Source organism: Somniosus microcephalus, chromosome 13, assembly GCF_052327205.1.
Source record: "Somniosus microcephalus isolate GS21.2 chromosome 13, FLI_Smic_1.0, whole genome shotgun sequence".
NCBI classification, from domain to species: domain Eukaryota; kingdom Metazoa; phylum Chordata; class Chondrichthyes; order Squaliformes; family Somniosidae; genus Somniosus; species Somniosus microcephalus.
This window is the reverse complement of record NC_140999.1, coordinates 89,304,897-89,318,175: the sequence shown is the minus strand read 5'-3', so window position 1 is coordinate 89,318,175 and position 13,279 is coordinate 89,304,897. Positions and strand designations below refer to the sequence as shown.

The 13,279-nt window shown below is 52.3% G+C and overlaps 1 protein-coding gene across 1 annotated transcript in view; it reads right to left on the bottom strand.

Moving 5' to 3' along the window:
- LOC147108475 (uncharacterized) overlaps positions 1-10,947 on the bottom strand; it is a 113,345-nt gene extending 102,398 nt beyond the window's left edge. Inside the window, exon 1 of the mRNA XM_086005120.1 lies at positions 10,854-10,947. Within this exon, the coding sequence (XP_085861246.1) occupies positions 10,854-10,872 (19 nt within the window). The 5' untranslated portion in view covers positions 10,873-10,947. The remainder of the gene's footprint in view (positions 1-10,853) is intronic.
- Between the last annotated feature and the right edge of the window lie 2,332 nt (positions 10,948-13,279).

Below are 13,279 nucleotides of genomic sequence, written 5' to 3'. Positions count from 1 at the left end.
AGCTCAAGATAGAGAGAGAGAATAATGTCAGCTCAGAATAGAGAGACAGAATAACATCAGCTCAGAATCGAGAGAGAGAATAACGTCAGCTCAGGATAGAGAGAGAGAATAACGTCAGCTCCGGGTAGAGAGAGAGAATAGCGCCAGCTCAGGATAGAGAGAGAGAATAACGCCTGCTCGGGATGGAGAGAGAGAATAACATCAGCTCGAGATAGAGAGAGAGAATAATGTCAGCTCAGGCTAGAGAGAGAGAATAACATCAGCTCAGGATAGAGAGAGAGAATAAGGTCAGCTCAGGATAGAGAGAGAGAATAACATCACATCGAGATAGAGAGAGAGAATAACATCAGCTCGAGATAGAGAGAGAGAATAATATCAGCTCAGTATAGAGAGAGAGAATAACGTCAGCTCAGAATAGAGAGAGAGAATAACGTCAGCTCAGGATAGAGAGAGTGAATAACATTAGCTCGAGATAGAGAGAGAGAATATCGTCAGCTCGAGATAGGGATTGTGAATAACGTCAGCTTGTGATAGAGAGAGAGATTAACTTCAGCTCAGGATAGAGAGAGAGAATAACATCAGCTCGAGATAGAGAGAGAGAATAACGTCAGCTCGGGATAGAGAGAGAGAATAACGTCAGCTCGAGATAGAGTGAGAGAATAACGTCAGCTCAGGACAGAGAGAGAGAATAACGTTAGCTCCGGAAAGAGAGAGAGAATAACATCAGCTCCGGATAGAGAGAGTGAATAACGTCAGCTCGAGATAGGTAGAGAGAATAACGTCAGCTCCGGATAGAGAGAGAGAATAACGTCAGCTCAGGATAGAGAGGGAGAATAACATCAGCTCTAGATAGAGAGAGAGAATAACGTCAGCTCAGGATAGAGAGAGAGAATAACGTCACCTCGAGATAGAGAGATAGAATAATGTCAGCTCAGGGTAGAGAGAGAGAGCAATGTCAGCTCAGGATAGAGAGAGAGAATAACGTCAGCTCAAGATAGAGAGAGAGAATAACGTCAGCTCAGGATAGAGAGAGAGAGTAACGTCAGCTCTGGATAGAGAGAGAGAATAACGTCAGCTCAGGATAGAGAGAGAGAATAATGTCAGCTCCGGATAGAGGGAGAGAATAACGTCAGCTCAGGATTGCGAGAGAGAATAACGTCAGCTCGAGATAGGGAGAGAGAATAACGTCAGATCGAGATAGAGAGAGAGAATAACGTCAGCTCAGGATAGAGAGATAGAATAACATCAGCTCAGGATAGAAAGAGAGAATAACGTCAGCTCGAGATAGAGATAGAGAATAACGTCAGCTCAGGAAAGAGAGAGAGAACAACGTCAGCTCGAGATAGAGAGAGAGAATAACGTCAGCTTGAAATAGAGAGAGAGAATAAGGTCAGCTCAAGATAGAGAGAGAGAATAACGTCAGCTCAGGATAGAGAGAGAGAACAATGTCAGCTCGAGATAGAGAGAGGGAATAACGTCAGCTCGAGATAGAGAGAGAGAATAATGTCAGCTCAGGATAGAGAGATAGAATAACGTCAGCTCAGGATAGAGAGAGAGAATAATGTCAACTCGAGATAGAGAGAGAGATTAACGTCAGCTCAGGATAGAGAGAGAGAATAACTTCAGCTCAGGATAGAGAGAGAGAACAATGTCAGCTCGAGATAGAGAGAGAGAATAACGTCAGCTCAGGATAGGGAGAGAGAATAACTTCAGCTCAGGATAGAGAGAGAGAACAATGTCAGCTCGAGATAGAGAGAGAGAATAACGTCAGCTTGAAATAGAGAGAGAGAATAACGTCATCTCAAGATAGAGAGAGAGAATAACGTCAGCTCGGGATAGAGAGAGAGAATAACGTCAGCTCAGGATAGAGAGGGCGAATAACGTCAGCTCCAGATAGAGAGAGAGAATAACATCAGCTCAGGATAGAGAGAGAGAATAACGTCTGCTCAGGATAGAGAGAGAGAATAACGTCAACTCAGGATAGAGAGAGAGAATAACGTCAGCTCAGGATAGAGAGGGAGAATAACGTCAGCTCGGGATAGAGAGAGAGAATAACGTCAGCTCAGGATAGAGAGAGAGATTAACGTCAGCTCTGGATAGAGAATGAGAAAAAAGTCAGCTCAGGATAGAGAGAGAAAATAACGTCAGCTCGAGATAGAGAGAATAATATCAGCTCAGGTTAGAGAGAGAGACAATTAAATCAGCTCAGGATAGAGAGAGAAAATAATGTCAGCTCGGGATAGAGAGAGAGAATAACTTCAGCTCAGGATGCAGAGAATGAATAACGTCAGCTCAGGATAGAGAGAGAGAATAACGTCAGCTCAGGATAGCAAGAGAGAATAACGCCAGCTCAGGATAGAGAGAGAGAATAACATCAGCTCGAGATAGAGAGAGAGAATAACGTCAGCTCTGGATAGAGAGAGAGATTAACGTCAGCTCAGAAGAGAGAGAGAGAATAACATCAGCTCGAGATAGAGAGAGAGAGAATAACGTCAGCTCAGGATAGAGAGAGAGAATAACGTCATCTCCGAATAGAGAGAGAGAATAACGTCAGCTCGAGATAGAGAGAGAGAATAACTTCTGCTCGGTATAGAGAGAGAGAATAACGTCAGCTCAGGATATTGAGAGAGAATAACGTCAGTTCAGGATCGAGAGAGAGAATAACGTCAGCTCAGGATAGAGAGAGAGAATAACCTCAGCTCGAGATAGAGAGAGGGAATAACGTCAGCTCGAGAACGAGAGAGAGAATAACGTCAGCTCGAGATAGAGAGAGAGAATAACGTCAGCTCAGGATAGAGAGAGAAAATAACGTCAGCTCGAGATAGAGAGAGATAATAATGTCAGCTCAGAAGAGAGAGAGAGAATAAAGTCATCTCCGAATAGAGAGACAGAATAACATCTGCTCGAGATAGAGAGAGAGAATAACTTCTGCTCGGGATAGAGAGAGATAATAACGTCAGCTCAGGATATAGAGAGAGAATAACGTCAGCTCAGGATAGAGAGAGAGAATAACGTCAGCTCAGGATAGAGAGAGAGAATAACGTCAGCTCAGGATAGAGAGAGAGAATAACGTCAGCTCAGGATAGAGAGAGAGAATAACACCAGCTCAAGCTAGAGAGAGAGAATAACGTCAGATTGAGATAGAGAGGGAGAATAACAGCAGCTCAGGGTAGAGAGTGAGAATAACGTCAGCTCGAGATAGAGAGAGAGAATAACGTCATCTCAGTGTAGATAGAGAGAATAATATCAGCTCAGGATAGAGAGAGAATAATGTCAGCTCAGGATAGAGAGAGAGAATAACGTCAGCTCAATATAGAGAGAGAGAATAATGTCTGTTCAGGATAGAGAGAGAGAATAACGTCAGCTCAGGATAGAGAGAGAGAATAACGTCAGCTCAGTATAGAGAGAGAGAATACTTTCAGCTCAGGATAGAGAGAGAGAATAACGTCAGCTCAGGATAGAGAGAGAGAATAACGTCAGCTCAGGATAGAGAGAGAAAATAACGTCAGCTCAGCATAGAGAGAGAGAATAACGTCAGCTCGAGATAGAGAGAGTGAATAACATCAGCTCACGATAGAGAGAGGGAATAACGTCAGCTCGAGATAGAGAGAGAGAATAACTTCAGCTCAGGATAGAGAGAGAGAATAACGCCAGCTCAGGATAGAGAGAGAGAATAACGTCAGCGCAGCATAGAGAGAGAGAATAACGTCAGCTCAGGATTGAGAGAGAAAATAACGTCAGCGCGAGATAGAGAGAGAGAATAACGTCAGCTCAGGATAGAGAGAGAGAATAGCATCAGCTCAGGATAGAGAGAGAGAATAACGTCAGCTCAGGATAGAGAGAGAGAATAACGTCAGCTCAGGATAGAGAGAGAGAATAACATCAGCTCTGGATAGAGAGAGAGAATAACGTCAGCTCGAGATAGAGAGAGAGAATAACGTCAGCTCGAGATAGAGAGAGAATAACGTCAGCTCGAGATAGAGATAGAAAATATCATCAGCTCGAGATAGAGAGAGAGAGATTAACATCAGCTCGAGATAGAGAGAGAATAACGTCAGCTCGAGATAGAGAGAGAGAATAACGTCAGCTCGAGAGAGAGAGAGAGAATAATGTCAGCTCAGGATAGAGAGAGAGAATAACGTTATCTCAGGATAGAGAGAGAGAATAACGTCAGCTCAGGATAGGGAGAGAATAACAGCAGCTCAGGGTAGAGAGAGAGAATAACGTCAGCTCAGGATAGAGAGAGAGAATAACAGCATCTCAGGATAGAGAGAGAGAATAACAGCAGCTCAGGGTAGAGAGAGAGAATAATGTCAGCTCAGGATAGAGAGAGAGAATAACAGCAGCTCAGGGTAGAGAGAGAGAATAACGTCAGCTCAGGATATGTCCAGTTCTGCCACCCACCGTCCCTGCTCTGAAAGTTGCAACTAAAACAGGCAGTATCAACGCAGTGCTGTCTCACCAGGTTGCAGTGCTACATGACTTGAGATCGCTTGCTGGGATACAGTTCAGCAGGTGCCAGCTACACTCACTTCATCATTCTTCGCCTGGGAACCTAGGCGGTGCGTGGCGACAGGCCATTCTAGCATGTGAGTCATCACGACGTGCCCGATTCCCTTCCTCCGTGTACTTCTAGTCTTAAGTCACTGGGGCAGCCACCAGGAGTAGGGCCCCTGGCTGGTGTTTCCCCCCCCCCACACACAGGGGGCTCTGACGCCTAATTGCAGCACAGAAACTGTAGCCTCCAGAGATGAACTGCCTCAGCCTAGACTGAGAATCGGTGCTGGGAGCTTATGGTTCGACACGGCCTTTACACACAGGGCCCTTGGGGGGTGATTCAGAAGCTTGGGCTGTGGCCCTGTGTGGACCACGCATCCTCCACTGGCAGACAAACCTTCACACACTGCGCCTGATCTTGCTGGAGCAGGGCATCTCACCGTGTGCTCTGTTTGTTACACTTTTTCTTGCATCCTTCAACTCAGAGTTGTTATGCCCCGTAAACTGCTGGAGGTGCCAGCTGACCACGGCACAACAGGGCATCTGGGACCTCTGTAAATGACGGGACCAACAGTCTATGGCCTAGAAATTCAGTTTGCACAGTTTTGGGGCGCTAAAGTCGGGCGCTCGGTAAATTTAGCGCCCGCCGGAAACTGCAGGCCAACTCGCCGAAATTCAGTGAAGTTGGACCAGATTCTGGCCGAGCGCTGAAACTGGCGCTGCAATGCTGTCTTCAGGCGCTAATCCGGCGATGCGGCTTGATATCGCCGATTCCGGGCGCAGCGCAGGTGCGGTCATGTGTTGAGTGTCAGCAGACACCCTGACGCCGGCCAGCTCTTAAAAGGGGAAGGGTCAACTTTGACTGCTGCCATGCCCTGCATGCTGTAGCGCTGCAACTAGGCCTCAGCACTGGTGGTGTGCCAAAACAGCGCCTGGAGGAATGGAGAGGGCCCGTGACAGAGCACAGCGCTTCTCTGAGCATGCGCTGAGTGTGCTCATCCATGGGGTACACAAGAAAAGGCGGATTGTGTGCCCGGCTAGTGGCAGGAAGGCTCCCAGGAGCCAGTTCAGGAACGCCTGGAGCAGAATTGCCCGAAGGGTCTCATCCAACTGCGATGTTCCCAGGAGTGCGGACCAGTGCTGCAAGAAATTCAATGACCTCAGTCGGATGGTGAAGGTGAGTACCCTTTCCACTGTCCCCCTCATCCTTGCATGTGCACCTCCCATTAGGGCCAAAGGGACATCAAAGGCCTAATGCCCAGCCCTCCTCCCGCTGCAATGGCACTTGCATGTTAATCAAAGCTCTTTCTGCACTTATCACACTGTCCAAGCTATTCAGCCATGGGAGGGCTCCCACACAGCAACAGGGCAGCACACTGTCCAAGCTATTCAGCCATGGGAGGGCTCCCACACAGCAACAGGGCAGCACACTGTCCAAGCTATTCAACCATGGGAAGCCTCACACACAGCAGCAGGGCACCACACTGTACTTAGAGGCCCTCCTTTCTCTTGCAGGCCAAGCTGGCGAGGAATGCCAGGAGCCAGGTAGCGACTGGTGGAGGGCGTCCCGACTACCAGAAGCTGACTGATCTGGAGGAGAGGGTGGCACGACTCCTGCGTGCCCGGGTGACAGGCCCTGTCGCGATCGGCGATGCGGACCCTGTACTGGAACCCACTGGTAAGGACATGACCGGGTGCACCTCTCTCCTTGCCCTCGCGCATCAGATGTACATCCTTCCCCACTGACCGCAAAATGCGCATAATGCACCACTGCGGCCTCCCTGGCTGTCGGCCTGTCCTCACTCTAAAGCTACACTTGTGCCTTCCTGCTTTCAGCTGCTGAGGAGGAGGTGCTCCCTGAAGCACAGAGAGCCAGGCCCTCGGAGGAGGAGGACGTGGAGGACCAGGAGGAAGGCGGCACCTCCGGGGAACCCTCCTCCGCGCCAGCAGATGGCAATGGAGGGGAGACATCTGGCATGCAGGAGAGCTGGGGGGAGGCGGTGGAGGGGAGGTCAGAACCTGGTACCAGTGGCGTGGACGCACGCGGCAAGGGCCCGTCAGCAGGGCAGCCTTCTGGCCAGAGGGGGGAGGCGGTGGAGGGGAGGCCAGAACCTGGTACCAGTGGCGTCGACGCACGCGGGAAGGGTCCGGCACCACGCCGCCCTTCTGCCCAGAGGGGGCAGGTGGTGGAGGGGAGGGGAGAACCTGGTCCCAGTAGGGTGGCCGAACGCGGCAAGGGTCCGGCGCCACGCCAGCCTTCTGCCCAGAGGGCGAGTCCGCCCTCCAGTCCGGAGTCGGACATCGCCCAGGAGGTGCGCCTCCTGCATGACATGTCGGCGGCGTCGGAGCGGCGCCACGTGGAGTTTATGCAGGTGGTGGAGCAGATGCCTCGCGCCATGGAGAGCCTGGCACATAGTGTGGTGGCTTTCGCCGAATCACAGGCCAGGGGCCTGGAACAATTCGCGGCAGCGCACGCCAGGGGGGTGGACCTACTTGTGGCAGCGCACGACAGGGGGGTGGACCTACTTGTGGCAGCGCACGACAGGGGGGTGGACCTACTTGTGGCAGCGCACGACAGGGGGGTGCAGCAACTCGCCGCAGCGCAGCACGCCAGTCGCCACATGAGAGGTGCTGGGCAGACACTGGCACAGCAGCTGCGGGCACATGCCAGGGCAATTGGGGCACTAACTTCTGCCACCCTCGCACTGGCGCGGAGGCGTCGCCAGGCGAGCCGCCACCCTGCTGCAGCACAGCGGTCTGGCGGCCAACACATTGGTGCGCTTGCTCCCCTGCCAGGCCGGCCGAGTGCCAGTGTCTCTGGCGAGCAGCGCGCGCCTGCCATCAGCCAGCTTGTCCCCATTGGTGCAGGCGACACTGCCACTCCCCCAGCCAGGGTGCGACGAGCTGCTGCAGGAACTGAAGATGGCCACCCACAGCTGCAGCAGCCACCAGCCGGCCCCTCCCGGGCCGGCCCTCGTGTAGGGCGACCCCCAAGGGCCTCTGGCGAGATGCATTGTCGCCCTGATGAGCCTTCCCCCAGCCTTGCCCCAGCCTCAGGGCCCAGCTTGAGGCGCAGCTGCAGGTCGGGCCGGGGCAAGAGAACGCTCTCTAAGGACTCGCCCTCTCGGCACGCCGAGTAGAGTGTGGCGAGCACGGGTTTTGGTCATGCGGGGGCTTCTGTTCTGGGTGGCATTATCTTGTTTGTTTTTATGGGGGTGTTTGTGTTGGGGGGGGGCGTTTTTTTGTTAGGCCGGTGAGGAAGGCCATTTGCATGTGGAAGTTTTGTTAGTCCTCCCCAGGTTTTGGGAGTGACAGAAGTTTTCGACTGTTTTTTGGAGGTCTTCTCTGTTTTGCTGTTCCATGTGGGAAGGGCCCTGAGTTTGTGAAATAAAGATTTTTATTTTTTCACCATGTGCAGGTGTCATGTTTCAACTGGTTGCTGACTTAAGCGGCTGAGGGCTTGCGGAGCGGCTGCCTTCAGCAGCGTTCATTGGCCCAGGCCATTCCCTGACAGGGGGCCTAGAAGTGTCAAACAATAAGCCACCGGCGGACGGCCCTTGGACCTTGTCGCTCCCTCCTAGGCTGCTCCTCCTCCTCCTCCTCCTCATGGTCCTCCAGCTCATCCTCCTGAGGTGGTGGGGCAATGTCAGGTGGCAGTGCCTGAGTCCTGCGGATCACCAGGTTGTGGAGCATGCAGCACACGACGACGAACTGGGAGACTCTATCCGGTGAATACTGAAGAGCTCCTCCGGAATGATCCAGGCAGCGGAACCGTTGCTTGAGGATGCCTATCATTTGCTCTATTAGGTTCCTTGTGGCTTGATGGCTTTCGTTGTATGCCACCTCCGCTGGGGTCGTGGGCGCACGGAGCGGGGTCATGAGCCATGTACACAAAGGGTAGCCCTTGTCCCCGATAAGCCATCCCCTTGGTGGAGGCTGTGCCTCGAACATGTCAGCCACAGTAGTCTGGCGCAGGATAAATGCATCGTGGCTGCTTCCTGGGAAGCGGGCATTGACAGCTAGGATGCGCTGCCTGTGGTCACACACCAGCTGCACATTTAGGGAATGGTAGCCCTTGCGGTTGCGGTAATGCTCGGCATTGTGGATAGGTGTCCGCATAGCCACATGCATGCAGTCAATGGCGCTCTGCACCATGGGGAAGCCCGCGATCCTGCCAAATCTGACTGCACGCTGCTCCTGCTTGTGTTGGGTCATGGGGAAGGAGATGAATTGGTGTCTCCTCGCGTAAAGTGCATCGGTGACCTGCCGGATGCAGCGATGCGCGGCGAACTGGGAGATGTTCGCTATGTCCGCAGCAGCGGCTTGGAACGAGCCGCTTGCATAAAAGCTGAGAGCCACCGTGACCTTCACTTCCACCGAGAGAGATGTCCTGCACATGAGCTGTGGCTGCAAATCTGCGTGAAGCAGCTGGCAGATCTCTGCAACCACCTCCCTCCTGAAGCGCAGCCTCTTCACACAATGCGCTGCAGTCATGGTGAGATAGGACACCTGATGCCGGTATTGCCTGACTGGGTAAGGCCTACGTTGGCGACGCCTGATGGCCCCTCTGCATCTAGGCATGGCTGGCCCTCTGTCACAGCGTCTGTGAGCCCTTCGCACAAAATGCTGCAACTGAGGTTTGGCACCCCATACAGCCCCCATTATAAAGTTCCAAACAGCCAAATCACAAGGATGCAAATGTCAAAGCACTGGCTAGAAGCCAAAAATACCTCTCCTATGTTGTCCGAAATCAGAAATCTCTGTGCCTTGCTCTCTGTCCAGAAATCCAAAGCAGTAAAGTCATTGCAGCGAAATGGCTGGCCTTTATGGGTGAGTGGATGTGCCCTTTAATTAGCGCTCCCCGAATCCCACAGGGCCTCTGTTGAGTTCCACTTCACAGTTCTTAACAGCGCCACGCCCACATTGGGCGGGCGCCACTGAATTTCCGGTTTGGGGCGCACAAACGGCGTTGCACACCCAAATGACGTCATAAGATGCGCGCGCAGCTGAGCGGGCGCTAACACTTTGCGCCGGCGCTAAATCCCAACTGAATTTCGGCGTAGGCGCAGATCCGGCGGCGCCCGGGCGCTAAGTGGCTAGCGCCGGAAATATACCCTTTTCTGGCGCTAACGGCTGGCGCAAACAACTGAATTTCCAGGCCTCTATCTTTAACCAATGAGATTTAACGATTGAGAAAGAAACAGAGGAACGACGGAGAAGGAAATAGGGTGAATTAGAGTCAAATCAAGTACAGGAAGAGAAACAGTGTCTCATGGATGTCCAGTCCTGAGCTGCTAGATCTGTTCTGAATCTGCGGTGGTCACTACTATCAATACTGTCATGGACAGATGCAGCTGCAACAGGTAGATTGGTGAGGATGAGGTCAAGTAGGTTTTTCCCTCGTGTTGGTTCACTCACCACCTGTCGCAGGCCCAGACTGGCAGCTATATCCTTCAGGACTCGGCCAGCTCGGTCAGTAGTGGTGCTACCGAGCCACCATTGGTGATGAACATTGAAGTCCCCCACCCAGAGTGCATTCTGTGCCCTTGCTACTCTCAGTGCTTCTTCCAAGTGGTGTTCAACATGGAGGAGTACTGATTCATCAGCTGAGGGAGGGCGGTCAGTGGTAATCAGCAGAAGGTTTCCTTGCCCATGTTTGACCTGAAGCCATGAGACTTCATGGGGTCCGGAGTCAATGTTGAGGACTTCCAGGGGCACTCTGTGTATCACTGTGCCGCCACCCCTGGTGGGTCTGTCCTGCCGGTGGGACGGGACATACCCAGGGAGTGTGGGATTTTGGCTGATAGGTATGATTCTGTGAGTATGACATATTTCAGATTCATGGCACATCTCTTCACCCCCTGAACTTGCTGGCCGATTTGCACATTAATAATGGTGAGCGTCGTTAAACACGTTATTTTTACAGCCAGATCTGGCCCCTTGTATTTCTACACAAAGCAGGAAAATGTTTTAATTTACACAGAGTCACGCTTACTGCAACGTTCCTGAAGACACAGCACCTAATAATCTTGTGACTGGGAATTTGATGTGTTACCTGACACGGGACAAACCACCTGTCAAAGCTCACTCAGCGCAGTGAGATTCCAAAGGGAAAGATGCAATAAAGTGACTCTTCATCAGCCTGGCCAAACTCACCGCCCGTCGCTGGACAATCCCCCATGACTGCTTGTGCTCAACAAGCAAGTCTCGCAAAAGTACACAGAGGCTCCCAATGCCCTGGAGATAAATATTACACTGGGTAACCTCAACTGTTTCATTCCAATCCCTGGAATATCATCAGAATGTAACAGAATGAGCGTTAAACTCAGCGCCCCAGAACTGAAGCTGACACTCACCGTGCAGTCTTTGCTTCATGTTCACTCTTCCCTGCTTCAACTCATGAAACTTCCTGTTGCAGGCTGAGCTCGGACTGATCTCTGATCACAGTTCTCACCACAACACTTTGAAACTCGAGCTGCAGTGCTTTTTATTCATTCTCGGAATGTGGGCGGCGCTGAAAAGGCTGGCATTTAAAAGTAAAGTGAGGCTGACAGGAAACTCAGTGCCGTGCGGTGTCTCCTCTCCACAAGAGCTGGAAGCAGGGAGAAGACGTAGAAAGAGAGTGAAAGAGAACATGGCCCAATGCGGTTATGAGAGAGATCATAGAATCATAGGGGGAAAAATTGGGTATCGCCCATTTTGGGGCGTTAATATCGGCCGGGCGCAAAGTTTAGAGCCCGGCGCTAATTATCGCCTCCGAATGCAAAATTCGCCTCTATCGCCCCTGGAGGTGATTTGAGAGCTAAATCAGGCGCTACGCACCTCTCTTAAAGCGCTAATGTCGGGGAGCGAGGTGCTACCTCAGAACGCTACCGAAGCTCAGGCAATGTCAGTTACCATGGAAGCCAGACAGACTGGCGCCATCCAGTTCTTAAAGGGGAGGGTGTAGGAATTAACGAATTCCTACGAATAACGGAGATCGACGCAAGAGAACAATTAAACAGGTCTTTACTCAACGGAGATGCCACGAGGACTGCCTGGGCAGCCCCGTGGTTTGCGACATGACGTCATCACGTTTACCCGCATTGTCCCGCGCTCTTAAAGGGGCCACGCCCTGTACATGCAAACTCTATATACAAAACACAGTAATGCCTAAAACAATGGTACAGGTTTAGGCTGGTGTTAGAACATCGTTAAGAGAATTATATACAGTTAGCCAGGGTCATTCAGTGGTTCTGCCACATGCGCCCCGCCAGAATTCGCTTTAATGGACAAAGTCAAATGGTGAGGGGGTCTGATGAGCCTGTCAGAACGACTCCTGTACTCTCGAAGCAGAGGCTGCTGGTTGGCTGGTGGTCTGGCGGGTGGTCGCACTTGGTCTGCCGTAACGACGATGGGTGGCCGACCCCGTCTCGGCGGTTGTGCTGTCTCGACGGGGCGGTCGAGGTCTAAATGTGCAGGCTTTAAGCGGTCGACCGAAATGTGGTCCTGTTTACCACCGACATCTACCGTGAAGGTTTTGTCCCCTGCTTCCAACACGTGGAAGGGACCGGTATATGGGGCCTTGAGCGGATCCCTATGTGCGTCATGGCGAATAAAAACGTATTCAGCCTTGTGAAACTCCGTGGGAACGTGTGACCTCTGCAGCCCATGGTGCAAAGTGGGCACCGGTGCAAAACATCTGGCCGCCTCTTGGTGACTAGCAAGCTGGGCAGATGCGGACCATGGCTCCGTCGATGTTGGTAGGAAGTCCCCCGGGACTCGCAGCGGCTGACCATACACAAGCTCCGCTGATGACGAGTGAAGGTCTTCTTTGGGGGCCGTGCGAAAGCCCAACAAGACCCACGGTAGCTTGTCTGCCCATCCAGCGTACTGGAGGCTGGCCATCAGGGTGGCTTTCATTGACCGGTGGAAGCATTCGCAAAGGGCATTCACCTGTGGGCGGTAGGCTGTGGTGCAGTGCAATTTGACACCGAGTCCTTGGGCCACTGCATTCCAGAGTTCGGAGGAAAACTGCGGTCCCCTGTCTGACGAAATATCTGCGGGCACTCCAAAACAGGCGATCCAGGAGGAAATGAACACCCTGGCCACGTCCGCTGAAGTAGTGGATGACAGGGGGACCGCCTCCGGCCATCTGGTGGCGCGATCAACCATGGTCAGGATGTGTGAAAACCCATGGGAGGGTGGGAGTGGTCCTACCAGGTCCACGTTGACATGGTCAAAACGTCGCTCTGGAACTGTGAAGGTGGCCAACGGAGCTTTGATGTGGGGCTGTACCATGGCCTTTTGGCAGACCACGCAGGTTTTGGCCCAGTCGCGGACATCTTTATGCATGCCATGCCACACAAATTTCGCTGACATCAGTTTCTGAGAGGCCTTCATTCCTGGGTGTGACAACCCATGTATGGCGTCGAACACTTTGCAGCGCCAGATGACCGGCACGACAGGGCGAGGATCCTGTACGGAGACGTCACAAAACAGCATGGTACCTGCCGAATGGAACTTGACGTCGACCAACTGGAGGCCCGTGATGGCCGTTCTGTAAGCTTGGACTTCCGGGTCTGAGGCTTGGTCTGCTGCCATGAGGGCGTAGTCGATGCCCAAATGAACCGTATTGACGATCGCACGGGAGAGGCAGTCTGCCACCAGGTCGTCCTTACTGGCCACGTGCTGTATATCCGTGGTGAATTCGGATATGTAGGTCAGTTGACGCTGCTGTCGGGCTGACCACGGTTCGGCGGTCTTGGCCATTGCAAAAGTTAGTGGCTTATGGTCCACAAAG